Genomic DNA, 23,073 nt, shown 5'->3' on the forward strand with positions numbered 1-23,073 from the left:
CTTGGTGATATTCTGGACATGAAATACATCAGATAGGTATTTCTTTTTTCCATCGTGCATAGACAAATGAATTTTACTGATTTGCACAATAAGATGTGCAACATCATCACCAGTCTCCACAAATCTCGGTCTTTCCATTTTCCTTGCATCCTGCATCCATTCTGCATGACCTGCCATGTGGTTTGACGCACTTGAGTCAACATACCACACATCATTGCTTTCTTCTGCACTTGTCATAGAATTGGTCATGTGTTGCACCATAAATAGATGCTCATTTCTGTCATCACCCTGTCTACTAGAGGATGCATAATTGCCTTGCTGCAATTTTCCAGTCATGATGTCATTTTGCTTTTTATAGCAGTCTTTAGCCATATGACCCATTTTACCACAGTAGTAGCATTCAACATTGTTGTTTGCATTTTGGCCTCTCTGCCATCCATCATGACCTCTTTGGCTCCCCCTGCCTTTAAAGTTACCACGTCCTCCTCCATGGACTGGTTTTCTTGAATTTGTTGCATATTCTGATTTTTGCCACGGCCTCCAAATCGACCTGCTCTACTTCTGCCTCTATCTCTTCCAGCATTTGAGTAGAAGCATTTGAGTAGAAGACAGCTTCTTTTGAAGTTCCTCCTGAAGAAGATGCACCACCATTTCTCTGCTCTTCAGAAATTAGAAGAGCAATCAACTCCTCAAAATCAGGAAAATTCTCATGGATGGCAATGGATGTCCGGAATTGTGCATAATCCTTTCCTAGACCATTCAAGGTCACAAAAACTAAATCATCATCTTCCACTGGCGACCCAATAGAAGCAAGTGCATCTGCAATCTTCTTCACCTTCATGTGGTAGTCATTGATGCTCATATTTTCTCTCTGCACATTATGCAACTCCTACTTGAGCTGCATTTTCCTGGCTTGCGTATTTGTGCTTTACATTTTTGTTACAAGATTGAATAAATTAAATTGTTGGGAGTTTCTTTCATCTATGAAAATATTTCCAAAATCCTTCTCCCTGAGCCTCTAGCCTTTGGATCAATGTTGTAGCTCTATGGTTATTGGCATATCTGTATTATTCCTAGATGACTTTATAGACACGTGAAAACACTAGATGCCTCCATAGAGACATTAAACATTAGATTGCTAGATACACAAGATAAATATTTAGAAAAAGAAAGTTTAGTGAAATATTCTAATGACTTACAAACTAGTCCATGAACCTTTTCTTGCCATGTATTCTAAGTGGAATTGACCCACTTTCTCTATGCAATTTTTTGCATCTTTGCATTTCTTCTTGTTCTTGCCCACAGTATTTTGAACTCCTTCATGGATATCTTCTATTCTTTCTTGTGGGTGAGGGCAAGATTTTCTAGTCAATCGTCTCTTATTTCCTTTTGAATCACTTTGTTGACCTTCAACACATCCACCATCTTATTCAACATCTAACCCTCATAAAAATATATGCACTCAAGCATTGGAATATCATCACATTCCTACATTAGATGTGATGTAAATTTTTCCAATCACTTCCTTAAACTCTGCATGTGAAATTATGACCTTACTTACCATTTGCACCCACAATGATTCCCCCATCAACATCAATAAAACATTATACAGAGGCAACCTCATGTAGAGGCCACCTACTAGCATGAGAGACTTGTAACTATGAGTTACTATTCTATTACTATTATGGCCTCAAGTGCTAAACTACTATGAATAAGAGGGTGCAATGTGAAGCATGCATGCCCTTGAACCTCTCATGCTTTTGCTCCCTCTCCCACATAATGATCTCTTGCTCTCCGAGAGTGACCTTGAAAGCAAATCATGGAACTTTTCTAAAATTCTAAACCTTTTCTTGTGTGTGTCCATCATAACTATCTACGCTGACCATGATCATTGCATTACCTATGCTCCCACTAGATACTACATCTAAAACAATGGGACATAGGTTTTAGTGACATTCCTAAATACCAAAATAAAAAACAAAGGTACATGTGTAATGCCATATTCTTTCCCTTTGATAGAACCCATAAAGTTGAGAGATGGACGGATTAAGAGGAAAGTAGAAGGAAGCAACTAAAAAAAATGAGGAGGAGCAATCCAAAAGTGGAAAGGGGAGAGGTGAGAAAGGAATAGAACAGAGGAGAGAAAATAGGAAAGAAAGGAGGAGAAAAAAGGAGTGGAAGAAAGAGTCTTCAACACAAAAGAGTGGAGACAAGAAGGCTTTAAGTTATGTGCATCAAAGTCTTCAAAAGTCCTTGCTCATGTAGTGACATAAACTTACAACTGCTTTTGGATTTACCACGGTGTTGCTATTGGCCCACAATAATGGTGCAACTACACACACACACACATGCACATTATTGTGTGTGTGTGTGCATGCACGTGCATGCGCATGTGTGCATGCATGCATGCGTGCATGTGTGTTACCTACTATTTCAATAAATCTAAATCTCCGCCATTCCACATTCTTAGTCAAAACTTTGAAAGGCCCTCAATAGCTATTGCTTCATCTAGACTATGTTCACAGTTGCATAAATGTCTAAAGGTGCAGCAACCGGGATCATCAAGGCTAGTTCATGTCTTAAGCTTTCTTTGTTTCCTTGTTTGGAAATCTAATTGATTACCCTAGCTGCATTTCTAAGTTAAGAATCAGAAGCAGTTTCTATAAGATTTTTCAAAAGGTAAACGCCCAAAAGAAAATTTATGCATTAAGTAAGCTATCCTTGTAGTTCACCTTACAATTTTCAATCCAATACATTTATGTCAATGTATACAAGAAAAGTCGAGAGTATTATATCCTTCATCATAAGGTATGCAAGTGTACTCTTCCAAGTTGACAACATCCTTTGTCGCAATGTCATGCCCAAGATTCTATCTTGCAAATCCGATGAAGAGGCATGCCAACTCACTACTAAATTGTCCCTTGTAAAATTTGGCGACACATGTTTGCCACTTTGGGACGACTTTGGTTTGTCCTCCACATGTGGTCCCCCTCGTTTGTTGGTTGGGTTGGCCTTTGGTTTGGTCAGCTCACCTTTCATGGTGCTTGGTCCACGGGGAGTGTTGGATTTGGGCCAATCACCCTTGGTACCCCTTGTGTGGTTTGTATAGAAAAGGATATTGTGGTGCTAGACGACACGTATCATTGCTGGACTAATCCCATAAGCAATGGGGGATTGTTGAGTCCCTTGGATATAAAGAGGTAATAGACCCCTCTCCCATATCTCGCTGGCCTTTTAGGGAGTGGGAGAGGGTATGCAGGGCTATGGGGTGAGGGAGTGGGATCCCCTCATACTCAATGCACCTCGGATGGACACGTGGCACCTTCTACAGTCCAACAATACCCATCCCTTATACTTATTTATGCTCTCTCTCTCTCACACACACACACACATATATAAACATATATGCATGCCTCCTTGTCTTGTGTAACCAAGGCTAATTAGGAGGAGTAAAAATCATCCTTTTCCTTTCTACATAATGTAAGGGAAGCTTCATCCATGCTTCCCAATCCCCACAATGCCTTCATTACCCATCTTGGGGTAAGTCCTTGGCCCATCTCTCTCTCTCTCTCTCTCTATGTATATATATATATATATATATATGTATGTATGTATGTATGCATATGCACATATATATACACATGCCCATGTGCATATTCATATATATATATATATATATATATATCTTCAAATAGGGTCATGCGTGTATAAGGGCTCCTCTCTGCCTCCTCTCCATATAGGGCCATGCCCGATAGAGAGCAAGTGTGTAACTTTGCAAAATTTTCACAAACTACAGACTATTAGATGCAAATTTCTGTATCACAAGTCCCTAAGTGTTCAGGTCCCAAAGGGTTCAGGTCACTTTTTGATGTGTTGTAGAGTTGTGGATGTGCAAAGATACTGTTTGACCCAGTTGCTTTACATCATGTATACAAAATATTTACCTCTACTTGTGGATTTCAAAGTGCTAATAAGAATGAACCAAGTTTCTAATAGAGAGTGCAAGTCTTAACAACCCCATTTATTGTTTCATTTCAAGTTTAGAGCTACTGCAAACAACCACACCGATATTGTTGTTTTATGAATCACTAGCATAGCATAGGACATAGCAAAAATTTATAGTCTCATTGGCTACAATCTACCACGTTGCACTTTGTCTTTGGAACTTGAAGATTGCTAAGGTATTTGTTATAGTCTAATGCTTTTTAGTACACTTGTAGATATTGAACTTATTGGAGGACCATGGCCATTTTGAATCTTAGACTAGGCACATCTACAATTTTGACGGTTGTTTGTTGATGAATAGTCTAGTCCGCTCTCAACCAAGCAATGGAGTCTATACTATAGACGAGAGCACATTTTTAGAGTTGCAAATTTCTCCAAATCTGTTTTGATCTCTTTTGAAAGATTTAGAGTGTGGCCTAACTCTTATACCATCAAAACTGGAATATGAAATTCTTTCACATACAAAGCATCACTTTATAAATTAAAAGAAACAAAACCATAGCTAGACAATGCCGACACCAACTGGGTACAATGTCCCCTCCCACTTCTTCCCCCCTAGGTGAGTGAGTATTTGAGATCGCAAGTATTTAAGATCTTTCATTACACATAGTGCCAAAAACAAGATAACCAAAATTATCCCTTTTGCCCACAAAGGTAAGCGATGATTTTACATAGCCTGCATACAATGTCAATGTAAATACAAAAATTGGCCCATGGCTACATGATATGCACCATGTGACACTTCAATTTATCCTCACATTGTCTTGAATCCTCGTCAGAAGTTCCATCACCATGTGACACCTCATTCTGTGTCTACAATCGGTATCCTTGCACTGTCTCCAATCCTCATTATAAGTTATATCGCTTGCACTCAAGACGCATTCACATTAGTAACAATCACTTGAATGAATCATCGAATCAATCACTTCCAATATAACTACAATCAGCATACAATATTCAAACATAACACCAATAACACTAGCGGCATCAGTATTAACATGCAATCACCCACAATATGAACTATCTAGCATGGTAAAGCACAGGTTCAATAAAGTGTCCCCATTGAAGCCACGTAGAGTATCCACTAGAAACCTCACCACATCATGTGTGGTTCTATGGAGTACTTTGCCATAGTTGATAAGACTATAATATATGTAAGCAAGAATGTAAGGATTTCCATAGCTCTCTCTCTCTCTCTCTCTCTCTCTCTCTCTCTCTCAAATTTGATATAGATTCCAAGACCTTCTCCATTGGAGAACCTCAAAATGCTTGGCAATTTTCTACAAAGCTACATTTTTCTTATGTAAAGGACATTAATAGTGAAAATTATGCAAGCTAGTTTGGTGTAAAGTTGATTTAATGCAAAAATGAGGAAAAAGATGTCAAATACCTGATAAAAAGGAAATTTATGCTTGGCAGTCACATGTGGACAGCTTGACAAAGACTTGTAGGGTTCAAAAGTAGTTGTGTTTTGTTACCATATGAAATCCGACCTCCAACATGCTTCTAGCCTCTAGTTCCATCACTCCAAGACATGAGAATAGTGTACGGGGACGGGGGGAAGATGAGCGAGTTATCAAATTGGCAAAATTGAAATTCTATCTAGAAATAGACTTGCAATATAACTAAAACATTTTAAATTTTAATCGGCTCATTTCATATTGATGACTCACAATCCAGCTAGCTAATTTGAAAATTTAACCGGCTAGATGCTAAGTTGAGGCTCTCTTTTCCCGAATCTTGTGCAGCAATGCTTTGTAAATGAAAAATACTTTTTGATGGGGACTGATGTGTACACATCAAAGCTTAGACTGGGTATAGATGGGAGATATGTTGGAGATGCCTCATTCTTTAATTACATCCGATGCTTGACAACTTTACGTCCGCGAATGTTTTTGATTAAGTGATTGGTGAGGGCTTGGGTGAGAGAGCACCGGACAGGCTTCTCTACTGTCGAACATGGCGTACGTCAAGTCATCTTGCTACAAATCAAGCAACCTTTTGTCGAATCAGGCTATGTTCACACCGGGCGGTGGCCATCCTTCGAAAATGATATGTGAAGTGCGGCCATCCTAGGTGGACCACTGAAGATGCACTTTACACACATTGAGGACAACTTAGGCAAAAGAAGTTGGGCGGCATGTAAGGGTCGAAGGCATCGATTGTTGATTGGATGCCCCCGATGTCCCACACACTGCAGACCAATGAGCCATCTGATCAACATGTGAGTCGAAGGATGGCCGCTAATAGACTTGACGACCATCGGTCTTGCGCGATGGCTGCCGCCGGTGTGCGGCGGGTGTGAAGGGACCCTCCAGCTGGCTACAAATCTCGTCTGAGCTGAATACTTACCAGTAAGCTGTGAAGGTGCAATCAGCTATGGAGGATAACGCAGGAGCTCCAATGTCTAATGCTGAAGCCGTTTTCTTCGACCTCGACGACACTCTGGTGCTCACCCACGCTGCAGACAGCAGCGCCCATCGGGCCGTCCAGCGCCTCCTAGCTCAGCGCCTTCCTCACTCAGACCATCAAATTGTCATCTCCCATTTCGTTGAGGACTTCGTCTCTCAGCCCTGGGATCCCGACCATCAGGTTGCCCCGATTTCTCCAGAGATTGTGGCTCTGCTTCCCTTCAATAAGATTCCTCAGATCGATCTTGCAGGGTCTTGGTTGGAGTTCTTCGAAGCAATGACAGTGTCATCGCACACTCACAACCCTTTTCTTCATTCCAGGTTGACGTCACAGAATGGAGAGCCCGGCTTTGGAATAAGGGTTTATTGACTCAGGGTGCAGACGACATGCAGCTTGCAAGAGTATGAGCTGAGCAAAACTGCCCATTTTTTGTTTTCAAAAGCAATTTGCTCTAGTCTCTTTAAAGATACCCATTTCTCGACTGGGCGTGTTGTGTTGTGTTTGTTGGCAGTTTATTGTTTAAACCTTTTTCTTATCCTTGCCTTATGACCAGGATTTGCAGCATTGCTTCGATACAGAACGGTTGCTTGCCTTTCAGTGGGCTGAAGGAGTTGAAGCGGTACTTTTCGATAGGTAGATAGCCCTTTGGTGTGCAACATTAGTACTACAGTGCATGCGAGTGTGCATCATTTAGCCCTTTTTCAAAATCTCTAATTACGCCTGTTCGGTTTGCAGCTAGTACGAAACCTGCAATCTCAGGGAATCAAAGTGGGAATCATCACAAACGGTCATCCCAAGGTTGACAGTGTTCATGGGCAATTCATCACGTCGATAATGCCCTTTCTCTCTGCTGAATGGCACTTGATTTTTTTTTGAAACATAGGTGCAAAGAGCAAAGCTGAAAGCGTGCAGGGCCGAGGAACTTTTCAACACTATACTCGTAGGAGGAGGTGCGTCTACTATGTGACGCTGGTTTCTTTTTGCGTCCTTTTGTCTCTTCCAAGTCTCTTACACAATGACATGCAGAGGAACCCCATGAAAAGCCACACAAAGACATTTTCTTGAAGGCCTGCAGCCTGGTAGGTTGCAAACCAGAGAAAGCAGTGATGGTGGGAGATAACTTGAAGACGGACATCCAGGTTAGATGTGGTGTGTGTGTATGTGTTGGGGTGGGGGTTTGAGAGAGAGAGAGTTTATTAAAAGTCTTAGGAAGACCAAAGAGCCTATGAGACTAAAAGAAACTGATAGAATGAACTAAGGGATGGAGCCACTAAGCGGGCATCAACACCCATGATGAATACAAAGGAAAACCCATAACCATGAACATAACGGCGCTGATACATAGAGAGAAAATTCTCCAAGCCCATGAAGTGGGAGCCAGTGGGGGCATCAACCTTGTTAGGGGGGCGTTGATGTGTGAGGCTAATCTGGTGGCATATAACAGTGTTGAGGTCCCCATCCCACTCACGTATCACGAGTCGAACTAGTCCATTCAAGAGGATTTCCTACAGTTACACATTATGGACTTGGTCGGCACCTCGTGAGCTTCCTGTGAAGTTCAGCTTCTACAGAGACCACTGCCTACGGATTACAGGAAGCTCAGCTTCTATAGAGACCACTGCCTACGGATTTCAATGGAGGGCTTCATCGACTCTTTAGGGTACACACGGGTCCACTTTCCCCACTCCATGACGACATTAACAAGGCAGTTTCGGGTCTCGTCAGACAGTCTCCATATTAAGAGTGGTCGGATGGATGGTGTACCCAGAGATGGATGCATCTGCACTTTGAGTGAGTCATGGGAGATCGAGTTAGAGGAGCATTTCGCTTTCAGTTGCCTTGTGTACTACGAGATCAAAGGTCGCTATCACTGTCTTTTTAGAGATCCCTATCCAATTTCTTGTCCTACACAGACTAGAGATGCTTGATGGCCTTCACCCATGAGGCTGTCTAACACAGGGAGAGGTTGCTCAAAGCACGTAGGGGTGATAAGGACACACAACCAGACCCCACTTAGAGTATGATCACTGAGTTTTTGCACCCAAAGCACTGACCAATAGGACCCACGAAGGTGGCGGTTGCGAGGACCCAAGCCAGATCTAGAGACACGTCAAACTCATCAACGCATGGAGGCACATGAACATTAGGGGACCTTCCTTCCATGTTGAAACTGCACTATGTTGTGTTTTTAGAGGATGATTTTGGGAATGTTCCTGGATTCATCTAGGTATATGCCTTGCCGTATTAGCGGACATGCCAATTTCACCTTGTGAAGTTTTCGTCCAAGTTGCGGCCTGCTAGTATTGCGTTAATTCTTTCTATTTTAAATAGCGTGTTGCCCTATCAGCTAGATTTAGATGCTCGTTTGGGAGAGACTAAAATGTAATCGTTTAGACTTCACAAGCAGTTGTAGCTTGAATGAAGAGATTTTGGACTATTTTTTTATTAGCCTTCTCCTTTAGTGCTAGCCTTCCTCATGGTTGAGTTTGCCCTTCACCTCCGAAGTGCCGACAAAAACTCAGTACGAAGACTTTGTATGAACGGATGCTTGTAATGAAGCGGAAAAAGGGCCAAGTTAGAGGTCCTTTAGGTGGAAATTGTGGAAGGACTATATAAGTCCCCATCCACCCCCTACTATGTACTTTTTGATGTGACATCTAATCCTATCTACTCTCCCTCCCTCCTTCCTGCCTATGCTCTCTCTCTCTTCCCTACTCCCTCTCATTCTCTCCCTCTCTCTTTCCTACCTCATTCTCTCTCTCCTAGCCCTTCTCCTCCCCTTCCCCTATCTAGTCTATCCTCTTCCTCCAAATCTGCCCCTACCCCCTTTTCTGCATTGGTGTCAGAACTTCGACTCTGGCACCTTTGCTTCCCCTTCACCCCTTCACTCCGAATCTCAGTACCTATTACGCCAACTGTGTGAAGTCCATAGCAAACGCAAGGTGTTGGTAGACAACCAGGCCAAAACGTGCAACGTGACTAGCAAGGAATGGCTGGTCATTTCTCGTGTTGCTGATGATTGTTTGGAAAGCATGTAAGCTCTATCTTGCCATTCCCATCCCCTCTCAGTAATCAACTGGGTGGGGTTTTGTGGGTATGGCCAATCTTTTTTGTGGCCCAAATATGCCAACAAGTATAAGATGACAACGGGTAGCGCATATGGGAACACAAATGAGGCTGAGAAGAAGCCTAAGATGACTGATCGGAATGAAAGAAAATCAGCAGCAGCACCATTTCTGAGGTTTCCTACAGTTACTGGCAACAAGATGCCATATGCTAAGCCATACAGGTCATGTGATGCTAAGCCAAGTGTTGGACATGAAAAATCAGAATTTAAACAACACACCAGGGCTATTATGAACAGCAGAAAGAGGACAAACTTATGCTTTAAGTGTGGTGAGAAGTGGACTCGTGTCTCCTGAGCATGGGGAAGTTTGCAAAATGCGTAAGAGTGGTACTGCAAAACTCAGCATGATTATTGAGATATCAGATGATGAGGATTTGATGGATGCTTCTGAGACTTTGGATGCCACTCATGATGATTCAGAGGGTGCATAAATCGTGGAAGAAGCTCCAAATGTTGGAACCACGAAGGGGGCTGATTTCCCCTTTGATCCCGGTGGTGCTAATGAACATAATATGCATAGTATACAATCCGATGACATTCAGCCCACATGTAACACGTGGGGCCGTTGGCCTAAAGTCTTTCATGTGGAGCATCAGGTTGCTATGCCTTTTCTTGCGCGAGAGGATGCAAAAGGTAATGCTCTTGTGGACGAGGAGGAGATCTATTGGGATGCGCAGCAAACAATTTATGCTATCTCTTCTCATGCATTGATGGGTGCCAAAAGTGCTGAAACTATCACATTGAAAGGACAAATTAATGGCAGGACTGTTTACATGCTTGTGGACAGCTGTATTTGTTGGGGATCTCTTGGCATTGGATATGGGCCCAATAGATGCTGTCCTGGGTTGCGATTGCCTGAAATCTTTGGGTAAAATCAGCATGGATTTAAATGCCCTATCACTCAGCTTTGTCCACAAGGGTAGAACTGTAGCATTGCATGGCATTGCCACTCCTAAATTGCAGGTCATTTCAGCAAGGCAATTAGCCAGAGAGCTCAGGAAGGAGCATGCCCTCTACGCTTTGAATGTTTTAGTATCTCGGGGGGGTAGCATTCCCCGTGTTGAGGATAATGATATGCAGCAGTTGCTATCAGAGTTTGCTTATGTATTTTCTGATATGCCATCCCAATTGCCTCCCAAGAGGGATGTGGATCATGCCATTGTTCTAAAGCTTGGCAGGAAGTCCATAAACAAAGCCCCATACCGTCTCTCTAAGGTTGAGTGGGAGGAAGTGGCAGTACAGGTGCGGGAATTGCTTGAGAAGAACTTCATCTCTCATAGTACTTCTCCTTTTGCCTCTCCAATGCTTCTGGTGAAGAAGGATGGATCATACCGCATGTGCGGGATCTAAATAAGGCCACTATTAAGAACAAGTTTCCAATCCCCACGATAGATGACCTGTTGGATGAATTTCACGAAGATAGATTTGAGGTCTGGTTACCATTAAATCAGGGTGAAAGAAGGAGATGAGCACAGACGGCCTTCCGCACAGAATGGGGCTTGTATGAATTCAAGGTGATGCCTTTTGGATTGACTAATGCACCGGCCACCTTCTAGGCACTTATGAGCAAGATATGGCAGCCACTTCTTTTCAGATGCGTGTTGGTTTTCTTTGATGATATCCTCATTTACAACAAGGATAGACGAGCACATTAAGCATGTGAAGCAAGTGCTGGAAATTTTGAGGAGCATCAACTTTATGCAAATGCACTTTTATGTCAAAGGAGGTTGAGTACCTGGGGCATATTGTGAGTAGACGTGGCATTCAGGTGGATCTTGCAAAGGTGAAATGCATCAAAAATTGGCCACAGCCACAAAACCTCACCCAGTTGAGAGGATTTTTAGGTCTTTCTTCCTTCTACAGGTGCTTTATTCGCAAATTTGCGGAGAGGGCAGCTCCTCTTACTGTCCTCTTGAAGAAGGATGCTTTTGGGTGGTCAAAGGAAGCACAATGCAGCTTTGAAGACCTGAAATTTGCTCTTACTCATGCACCTGTCTTGGTGTGCCTTGATTTTTCGCGTCTTTTCATTGTGGAGGCAGATGCCAGTGGCAAAGAATTGGGGGCTGTTCTGAGGCAAGAACATGGGGTAATAGCCTTTGAAAGTAGGAAGTTTTATGCCAAAGAACTCAATTTCCATGTTTATGATTAGGAGATGCTGGCTATCTTACATGCTTTAAAGAAATGGCACCATTATCTATACGGAAGTAAAATTAAGGTGAAAACAGATCATAGGACACTCAGATTCTTCCTCACCCAGACAAATTTGTCATATAAGTAGAAGAGGTGGTTGGCTGCAGTCCAATCCTATGATTTTGACATCAAGGACAGAAAAGGGAAGGAAATGTGGTTGCAGATGCCTTGTCCAGAATGTGGGCTTGCAATTTATATGCTATCTCTAGCATATATCAAGATTGGATTCATGGCATTCAGGAAGAGTATATGCAGAATTCTAAAGCAGCCCTCATCTTTTCAGATTTGCAGAAGCCTTCTAGTCAGGGTCATCTGGATTTCGAATCGCATAGTGGGCTGTTGTGGTGCCAAGACTGGATTTATTTAGTGCCAGATTCAAAATACCGCCAACTGGTTTTGCAAGAAATGCACTCCTTATCACGACTTTCTCTTCCAAGCCACGTTTTCTGATCACGGGAGTAGCACCATCTTAACCACCCAGCCAAACTGCCAAAGCTCAAAAGCAAGAGAGAGAGAGCTATTTTTGAAATCACGTAATTACCCAATTCTCCATTCTCTCACAAGCTTTGACACCCCAATTCCCTAGATAGATCTAGATGCCATATGTCATCCATATAGGGCCTTACTAATGCAACAGTTCACCCCTCTCTTGGGATGCATTTAATTCCTTGCCCCTAGGCACATTCTTTGCACTAGGCCCCTGGTCTCAGATCTATCTAGTCCGGTGCTATCAGCCCTCACCTAGGACCTTGACATTAATCCCTCCCGATCATTTACATAAAGCGCAAACACATATATTACAAAGATAGATCCTATAAGGGAAATGTCGACTGATTCTTCCGAGGTCATGCTACCTCGGCTAGAGCGTAACATTCCTTCCCTCTTCAGACATCAGCGTCCTCGATGATAAAGTCTGGGAACACTCTCCGCAACTGATATACGGACTCCCAAGTAGCTTCGGATAGAGGCTGACCATGCCATGCAACCAACACCGTGGGTATCTTCCGATTTCGTATTTGCATTGTTCCTCGGTCCAGGATTCTTGTTGGTTTGCGCCTTGCAATATCCTCTATCTCCTGAAACAAAACCACACCTTCGATTAGTGAGTCACCAGTATGTAAAAATTTCTTTAAGCGTGAAACATGAAAAACCGGGTGCACCTTACACCCCTGTGGCAATTCTAATTTATAGGCTACACTGCCTATTCTTTTCAGAATTAACCACGGCCCACAGTATCGAGGTGATAACTTAGCACACTCTCCTGAAGTCAACGACTTCGAGTGCGAAGGAATTCTGAGAAAAACTTTTTCTCCTTCTTCAAATACTCTTATAGACCGATTTTCATCCGCATACACCTTGGCTCTATCCATAGCCTGGCGGATATTAGCTCTCGCAAGTGCTAGCATCTCCCGCATCTGAACTACAAAGTTCGCGGCACTAGGCACTTTCTGAGGTACTCCAACTATAGTTGGATTGGCTGGCCTATAACCATAGTTCAGCTCAAACGGACTGAACCCAGTAGATGAATGTTTCCTGTCATTGTAGGCAAACTCCAACAATGGCAACCACTTGTCCCATGTATGTTGCCTCAATGACACATATGCTCTCAGCATATCCTCTAAAGTCTGGTTGACTCTCTCCGTCTGACCATCCGTCTCAGGATGATCCCCACTACTCATTCCCAACTCAGTCCTTAGTGTCTCAAATACCGCAGTCCAAAAGTGACCGGTAAACCTGACATCTCTGTCTGACACTATGGATCTAGGCAATCCATGCAGACGAAAAATATGTCTAATAAACAAATCCGCTACTTGCGGGGCACTAACAGACTCTCTAGTCGGAATGAAGTGAGCCATCTTGGTTAGACGATCAACCACCACAAGGATAGAATTATACCCTCCTTGTGTTGCAGGTAACCCTACAATAAAATCCATGGAAATGCTCTCCCACTTACTTAGTGGTATTTCCAAGGGTTGTAAAAGTCCGGGTGGCTTCACCCGCTCGGCCTTACTTACCTGACACGAGAAACACCGTGTCACATATTCATGAATATGCTTTTTCATCTTTGGCCAAAAGAAGTCTCGCTTCACGAGATCATACGTCTTCTCGACACCTGGATGTCCCGCACACGGGCTATCATGGCATTGTCGAATGACTCTCTGCCTGAGATCATTCTGACCAGGTACTACAACCTTGCCATTTCTAACTAGCATACCATCCCTTATGGTATATCTTGCATAAGTTTGGCCTTTTCTGGATGCCAGGTCATCCTTTTCATTTTCCCCGGGTTTTAACACATGAGCCTTAGGCCATAAGCTCTGGACAAACTCGTCCACCTTCTGAGTTTCTTTTATTTCGGTCATTAGAGCGCTCTCTAATACCGTGAAACTCAGGTTGTGCATAATGCGAGATAACGCATCAGCTACCTTATTGTCTTTTCCTCTTCGGTACCGAATCGTAAGATTAAACTCCTGCATGAGCTCTGCCCACCTAGCTTGGCGGCCCCTCAAGTCAGGCTGTTTACAGAAATGTTTCAGAGTATCATGATCCACATCCACATAAAACTCTGAACCATACAGATAATGCCTCCATGTTTTCAAAGCATGGATAACAGCATACAACTCCAATTCATGAGTTGGCCAATTCCTTTGAGAGGGAGAAAGCTTCTTGCTTTCGAAGGCTACTGGCCTTCCCTCTTGAAGGAGGACTGCTCCTACCGCAATGCCACTTGCATCGGTTTCTAGGAACAACGGTTTCTGGGGATCAACTATTTTTAACACCGGTCCTGAGACCACAGCTTGTTTTATGGTGTTAAAACTTTCTTGTTGATTCTGTCCCCAAATAAAAGGTACTTTACCTGAGGTTAGATCAGTCAATGGCGATACTATTCCGGAATATCCTTTGATATGCCTTCTATAAAACTGGACAAATCCCAAGAATGATCGCAACGCGGTCAGACTCTGAGGGATTGGCCAAGTTAGTATCGCAGCCACTTTCTTCGGATCCATTTCTACCCCTTGTGGAGTAATTATGAACCCTAGATACTCAAGCCTAACCATACACAGTATAGTTTTCTTTTTATTCACATATAGACTGGCTTTCCTCAAAGTACTGAACACTATCCTTAAGTGTTCACGATGCTCAGTAATGCTTTTACTGAATATCAAGATATCGTCAATAAAATGTACTACGAACTTTCCGATATACGGTCGTAGTAAATCGTTCATAAGCATGACGAAAGTCGCTGGAGCATTGGTAAGTCCGAAGGGCATTACCAAAAACTCATAATGACCAAACCTGCTTCTAAAAGCGGTTTTATGCACATCCTCGGCTCTAATCCGGATCTGATGATAGCCGCACTTAAGATCTATCTTGCTGAAAATTACGGCTCCATGTAATGCATCTAGCAAATCATCAATCCGAGCCATCGGATACCTGTGCTTGACAGTGATATTATTTAATGCTCTGTAATCTATACAGAGGCGAAACGTATCATCCTTTTTCCTCTTTAATATCACTGGTGAAGCAAAAGGTGAGAAACTTGGTTGAATCTGCCCCAACTTGAGGTATTCTTCCAATTGCCTACGCACCTCCGCTTCTTCAGTAAAACTCATTCTATAGGGAGGTCTATTTACAGGTTCTGCCCCCGGGATCAGTTCAATCTTATGCTGAACTTTCCGTTCTGGAGGTAACCCATAAGGTAGTTCATCCCTAAAACATTCAGAGAACTCCTCTGTTATAAGATTAGCCAGCTTGGCCATCTCATCACTTTGCATAACATCAGTGCTAGCCGAAGACTCATCCACCGACTCTACCGATGCTGTGCAAAGGTATAAAGACTCTACTTGAGCCTTTCTGATTTCCATCACGGAAACCAACGGTCCCTGAGGTATATCTCTTCCACCTCGCAAGACATAAAGCACATCATTCATCTTGAATTGATATACGTGCTTTTTCCAATCAATGGCTGGATTCTTCCTAGAATGCCACGCCATTCCCAGGGCTATATCCGCATGAGCAAGCTTGGTTATTTCAAAATCAAGCTTCTCAGTATAGTCCTGAATCTGAAGCTCCAACTGGGTAACCCTTTGGTCCCATACTTCAGTTGAACTTCCATCAGCCATCCTGACTGTATACGCATAGTCAGATGGACTTGTTTTCAATTTCAGCCTCTTCACGAGCTTGGAGTTAATCACATTGTGAGTTGACGCTGAGTCAAACAACACAATGACATCATGATTGGCCACTTGCCCTTTCATTTTGATTAGCTCCGTATCATTGAAGGCTGTATACCCCGTTGCTGCGGGCTTAGATAGGATGTTATCAGGTGCACTCGTCACTAACTTAGTAACAGACACACAAAACAAACAAGGTACTAACCTCTGAGAAGATCCCGCTAGCTGAATCTGCATCTCTTCCGCTCTGGGACTTCCCTGCATCTCCACGTCGCACTCTGAGATCACCATCTCAGCCATCCGACGATCTTTATTACGTGGACAATCTCTCCACTGATGAGGTTGAAGGCAACCAAAGCATAAGCCTTCTCTCCTCGCTTTTTCCCTTTGTTCCGGGTTCAAGGGAGACTTAGACCAAGCCCGGGCTGCCATTGGAGTTACTTTTCTCTTCACTCCAATGGTGGTACTTGGTTTAGGAGTTTCAGCCGGTCTCGCCTGCTTGGCTTGACCACTCGGCTGCGAACCACTCCCTTTACTAGTCCACTTCTTCTTAAACCCAGATTTCTTTGGATACCCATACTGGGTTCCGACCTGTGCAAACCCACTTGGCTTGCTGCCCTTGGCATCCTCATAGTTCAAGGCTATAGCTATTGCATCATCTAGCGTGTTCGCGTACTTAGCCCGAACTTCCATTTTTATTCGGTCATTCAATCCAAATATGAAATCTTTCACTTGGATTGATTGAGGCAGGGGTTCATCAACCTTCATTACACTCTCTCGAAACTTATCAGTGTATTCTGCCACTGATAAATTTCTCTGACGCAGGTTCCTATATTGATCCCAAGCTCGGGATGCCTCGTCAGGAGGTAAGAAGTGTTTCCTGAACTCTCTTTTAAACCCCTCCCAGGTAGTGGATGCTATGCCATCCTTTTGTTGCTTAATCCACCACCGATCCGCTGCCTCACTAAACATGTGGGTGGCCTCGCGGATCTTTTTGATGTCATTTCTGATCTCACAAATGGCGAACGCCTCGTCCCATTTGTGTAACCATGTCTCAATGACATCGGAGCTACGGTCGTTCATCCGACCAGAATACTTTTCCGGTCTGTAATTGGCAATAATTGGCACTTTTGCCTTCCTAGGCTCGACCGTATGGACACTAGACTCCGGTTCCATTGGAGCCTTTCCCTTCTCCTCTCGAGAAGGTCTGGCAGACATACTCTGGAGTGTTCTCCTAAGTTCGGACTGCCCTGCATTAGCTTGTAATTGCTGTGCTAACAACTGTTGTAAGGCATCCTCCAACAATGCAATTCTGCCAGATAAGGTATGAGCTACTGGGCGCGATCCCTGCTGGGTCGGCCGGACTCCTGATTCACCAGGGTCCCTCCTGGAAGCCCCTTCTTCTGCTTCCATTTAGTTCAGTAGGCGTTTTGTTTTGGGGTTTCTTTTTTTTTTTTTTTTTTTAAAAACACCCCTAGAACACTGTAATCAAAAGCTGACACAATTCAGGGTACTGACACTCTGAACACAATTCCCTATACTAGGGAACTCCTGCAACCTGACATGCACACTAATTACGTATCTGACACAGGCATATGCATTTAATCCCGCCTTTCCCTATACTAGGGAAGCTACTGCATTTTACTCTGACTGAAGCCCACCGGCATATTCTCAAGCATAGTCTGTCCTTACTACAGCATTAAATTCTATGCTTACTTGTCGCTTTTCACGCAAACGGAGTATCAGCAACCAACCAGGGAAAAAAACACAGAATCGACAGAAATGACAAAGAACCTTCCTGGTCTATGAATTTTGATCCAAACCCAAAAGGGAAAATAGGTAGGAAGCTCCCTGGAATTCGAGTTCTGCAACCAGCTAAATTCAATCCTTGTTCTCCAGCCTGCGCGTCGCCCTATCAGCGTTGACCGAAGACCAAATATACCACGCTTCCGCTGCGCTCCGTCAGGTCCGCTCAACTGTGCCAATCGTGGGAGGGCTGCACTAGACTCCTCGTCGGATCAACGGCGTATCCCATCCAGGTCTTCCGTTAGATTCCCAAAAGGCATCGCGACACGGTCCATGCTCTACGCCAGGCGATCGCTCGAGTGCCTAGGCACCTTTCTTTTTCAGACGCGTACGTAAAAGAATGGCGAACTGCTATGCTTCGTCGCACGTCAGCACTTTTCGTTCGCTTCCTCTCCTACCCCGCTCCGTGCAGCTTACGCAATCGTAATACCCATTTGACGCGATCGTCAGACGGACCCTTCCTTCCAACCTTCAGCTCTGATACCAAATATCACGACTTTCTCTTCCAAGCCACGTTTTCTGATCACGGGAGTAGCACCATCTTAACCACCCAGCCAAACTGCCAAAGCTCAAAAGCAAGAGAGAGAGAGCTATTTTTGAAATCACGTAATTACCCAATTCTCCATTCTCTCACAAGCTTTGACACCCCAATTCCCTAGATAGATCTAGATGCCATATGTCATCCATATAGGGCCTTACTAATGCAACAGTTCACCCCTCTCTTGGGATGCATTTAATTCCTTGCCCCTAGGCACATTCTTTGCACTAGGCCCCTGGTCTCAGATCTATCTAGTCCGGTGCTATCAGCCCTCACCTAGGACCTTGACATTAATCCCTCCCGATCATTTACATAAAGCGCAAACACATATATTACAAAGATAGATCCTATAAGGGAAATGTCGACTGATTCTTCCGAGGTCATGCTACCTCGGCTAGAGCGTAACACTCCTCTCCCATGGCCAGACATGCGGGTATCACTAAAACATATGAAAGAATCAAGGAGAGCTTTACCTCGGAAGGCATGTGGAGAGATGTAGTTAAATACGTGGCTGAATGCTTGCCTTGCCAACAGAATAAAGTGGACAGTAAATTACCCTAGGCCTCTTGCAACCATTACCCATTCCAGAGGGCAAATGGACGCACATAGCAATGGATTTCATCATAGGATTGCCTTCTACAGAGAGGGGATGGGACAGCATCTTTGTTGTGATACTGATGGGCAGTCGAAAAGGGTGAACAAATTGGTGGAGGAATATTTGAGGCATTTTTGTCATGATACTCAGAAGTATTGGGATAAATGTTTGTCAATTGCTGAATTTTGCTACAACAGTGACCTTGCATCCATACATTGCCTCAAACAGGCTCATGCCAATGGAGAGATGCTTGGTGGGATGCCTTCTTCAATTGGGGACATGGCTGTGAAAAATCAGCAAGCACGGAATGACTTGGAGAGGATGGATGCCCTTCTGCACTTGGCAAAAAGGAATATGTAGGATGCCCAAGCCAAGCAGAAGAAATGTGCGGATGAACTAATACTAGTAACCAACACAAAGCTTGCTCATAGGTATTACAGTCCTTACAGGATCATCCGCAAGGTTGGAGAGGTAACATATCAATTGGAGCTACCCAGTACCTCCAAGATCCATGATGTTTTCCATGTGTCTTTGGTGAAACCACATGTTGGACAGCATGTCCATATTCTTCCAGAGTTGCCACCTATGGATGAAGAGGGCCACATCCTCTATGTCCCGGAGTGCATCGTGGGTTTTAGAGACCATGTACTCCGGAACAAGGCCTACGTAGAGTATCTTATCAAGTGGAGGGGACTCCCTGAGGATGAAAATTCATGGCAGCCAGAAAGCATTGTCCAAGACCACCCCTATCTCCTACCGGATTGATTAGTAGTTGCTGTTTGCTGACTTTTTTTTTTTTTCAAGAAGTTTGCTGACTTTTGGACAGCCATGCTGTGAAATTTTGGGGGCAAAATTCTATGGGATGGGATGGCTGTAATGAAGGGGGAAAAGGGCCAAGTTAGAGGTCCTTTAGGTGGAAATTGTGGAAGGACTATGCGAGTCCCCATCCACCCCTACTATGTACTTTTTGATGTGACATCTAATCCTATCTACTCTCGCTCCCTCCCTTCCCGCCTACACTCTCTCACTCTCTCTCTCTTCCCTACTCCCTCTTATTCTCTCCCTCTCTCTTTCCTACCTCATTCTCTCTCTCCTACCCCTTCTCCTCCCTTCTTCCCCTATCTCTCTTTCCCTTCTGCTAGTCTATCCTCTTCCTTCAAATCTGCCCCTACCCCCTTTTCTACAATGCTCAAGTATGTGTGGATGTGTGGATTTGTATGTGTGAGCATATTTTTATACTATGGTCTACACCCATTGTTGGGCGTTGATGACGTCAATGGGGATGTCATAGTAGCTAGTCCCTGCTATGCGTGATGGAGTTTATGGTTTTCAGTCTTATGAATGACGATCGTGAGATTGAAACTGCACAATGTTGTTTTTTTAGAGGATGAGTTTGGGAATGTTCCTGGACTCATCGAGGTATATAATTCCTTCCATGTTGGAGTGCATCTAGGTGTCGCTGGCGCCCCTCAGCTGAGGAAAATAGTAAGACCACTTCATCTACGTAATGGAGAATCTGGAGCAAAGATCCAGCTAGAGAGAAACCAGCCCCTCATAGAGGCCAAACAAAGTTGGTGATAACTTACAACCTTGTTTGATCCCAATGGTGCTCATTATCTCTTCTGCCCACCCTGTGTCTAGTCGAACCCTACCCAAGACTCTCATAAAGTTCCATGACTGCCCAATTGATCTCCTGACCGTACCACAACTCCTGTAGACATATAATGAGTCGGGCTCTCAGCATTGTGTCAAAAGCCTTGCGAAATCCACAAAGCAGCAATAGACCCTGAGAGAGAGAGAGAGAGAGAGAGAGAGAGACTTTAAACAATAGAGTTAAACCTTCTAACAAGAGACACACACTTCTTCCATTTGCACTGTGAGAGACTCCCACCCTAGCCGTCAACCGCATAGAGCAACTCCGGTGTGACAAGTTCTTTATGAGAGAGAGAGAGAGAGAGAGAGGAGGGTTTGGTTTTTTTAAAGGTTATTATTAGTATGAATGAGAGTTGCAAATTTTGTTCTGTTGCATGTCAGGGAGGATTAAATGCTGGTTTTATGGGAACTGTCTGGGTGAATGTCCACAAGCTAGCAGAGATGCCAGGGGGAGGAGCAAGGCCACATCACTCAGTGATGAGTATTGCAGATTTACAAGAAGTTTTGATGCAATATGGACTCTCTGTTTCAAGTGTGGCCTAAGTTGAGATCTATTTCTTACAAGGGTCACGCATTCCGGGAACCTGTTCTGCTTTGGAGCCTTGATTCTGTCATGAGAGATGTGTTCCAACAGTTGTGCACAGTCACCACACTTTGTGTGGTATCCATTTGACGATGAACATTTTTTATAAGGGATGCTACCACATTAACTTTGTAATTCATACTTCCAAGTACTGTCTTTTGATCTTAGCAACACGTCCACAGGAAGTCATTAATGATTATACAGTGCTTTCAACCAAATTAAGTCTGCTCATTTTTTGCACTTTGACCAAAACTTGGTACACAGGCCTTTTTTTAATTGAATTTGCATGTGGCTGTGACTATCGGTGGATGTGTGAGAGCATAATTATGTACAATGGCCTACACACCAAGTCAGGCACTGATGAAGTCGGTGGGGTTGTCAATTTTAAAGCCAGTGCTGATGTTGGTCTTACATTGTGAGTTTGGGATTGCTCTCTTAATTCTTTTTATTTGTTCTCCATTTTATTATTAGGCTCTTCAAAAAAGTGTCCTAGTGAGTTATCTCCGCATTTGGAAATTCAGAGAGATTCCGTTACGTAGCTTCAAGTGATGCACACAAATTTGTGGAAGAATCACTCTGGTTCTGATACCAGATCAGAGAATCTGCATTAGCTCTGAAACCATTTTAGACATTGATGTGAATGGGCCTTGCTTGTAAGATCATGCTCAAACCACAATATGCAGTGGAAAATAAATCAATCCGAGATCATACCTGAGATCTAGATCCTATCAATATGTGCATACATGTCAGCTACAAAAGAGCACTCACAACCTACATGTGTGGACGGTGGGATGCTGCTCCTCTAGTACTAGATGTGAGGCCATAAGTGCCCATATTAGTGGACATGCAAATGTTCACCTTGTGAAGTTTTCGTCCTTGTCATGGCTTGCTGATATTGCAATAAGTTCTATGCATCTGAAGTGGTCTGTTTCCCTATCAGCTAGATTGTCTGATGTTGCTCAATCTTCTGCTCACTCTTGCTGTGTGCCTCTTAAATGACGTCTTTATTGATAAGGCAGATGCCCCAAAAAACTTAGGGTGCACCCTCTCTACCCACTATGTGGCTGCTCATTAGATGAGCTCTTTACAAGATCTGAGCGCTGCTGCTGGTGCCTTTGCTGCACCTTGCTGATGCCTCCACTTTCTCAGTGCTTGGATGCGCTTTTGGAAGCTGGAATGCTGGCTGGCTGATTGCTGGGCTGCTGCCTCTTTCTTCCTTTCTGCTGCCTCGATGTGCACTCTTGAAGGGCTGGAGTGCAGTCTGCAATGCACGCCTGCAAGTGCTTGTGTGCCCCCTCAATGGGGGCCTTATGGCCAGAATGCCCCAGAAATATACCTATCAGGCAAGTGAACCGGTGTTAGGCCAAAAATACTGCGGACTAGTCTGTAGACTGGCCTTTGCTTGATTTTAAAAGTGTTGTTCAAGGTAATTTCGCCAGCTTTAAAGAAGATGCTTTAAAGATAGACTAAGGAATTTAGAACCTCTTCTTCCAAAAGTAATCTTTGATATCAATGATGTGGCACTCTGACTAAACCTACACTGAAAGATGCTCTCAAAACTCAAACTATATATATATATATACATATATACCTTTGTAAGACTAGAATATAGTCAATCATACAAACTAGTTGATGGAACAGGAGGATAGACAAAAAATGCAACTTTGTTACTCAAGAAATGGAAATGCATGGAGAAATGCAACTCTATTACTCAAGAAATAAAAATGGAGGGAGAACACCCTTAATACAAGCTAGAAGTCCACTTCGAGAAACAAGAAACAAGATAGTTGAATGGAGCAGCGGTATACACCAAAATTACTCATCTACTATAGTAGGATCTCAAGTTAATTTCTAGAAACTTCTCCTAAGGTGAAGGGTCAATGATAGAGGTGGGTAAGAACCTCCCCCATAGGCCCTTACCCACCTCCATAGGCTGTCACCATCTCTCTCACCAAATCCTACAATCTAGTAGTCAAGGTATGGTGTATA

The 23,073-nt window shown here is 43.5% G+C and overlaps 1 protein-coding gene across 1 annotated transcript; it reads left to right on the plus strand.

Annotated features, from left to right (window-relative positions):
* Nucleotides 1-6,343: 6,343 nt before the first annotated feature.
* On the plus strand, nucleotides 6,344-21,326 carry LOC147905377 (uncharacterized). The gene is made up of 7 exons (XM_087379732.1): nucleotides 6,344-6,597; nucleotides 6,738-6,818; nucleotides 6,971-7,036; nucleotides 7,153-7,215; nucleotides 7,301-7,367; nucleotides 7,444-7,556; nucleotides 20,883-21,326. Exons 1-7 carry the CDS (start codon nucleotides 6,385-6,387, stop codon nucleotides 21,042-21,044), a joined length of 765 nt encoding a protein of 254 aa, XP_087235858.1. The 5' UTR covers nucleotides 6,344-6,384; the 3' UTR covers nucleotides 21,045-21,326.
* The last annotated feature ends 1,747 nt before the right edge of the window (nucleotides 21,327-23,073 follow it).

This window comes from Dipteris shenzhenensis, chromosome 1 (genome assembly GCF_047967505.1).
Source record: "Dipteris shenzhenensis isolate YYH24624 ecotype China chromosome 1, Dip_SZ_1.0, whole genome shotgun sequence".
Taxonomy (NCBI): domain Eukaryota; kingdom Viridiplantae; phylum Streptophyta; class Polypodiopsida; order Gleicheniales; family Dipteridaceae; genus Dipteris; species Dipteris shenzhenensis.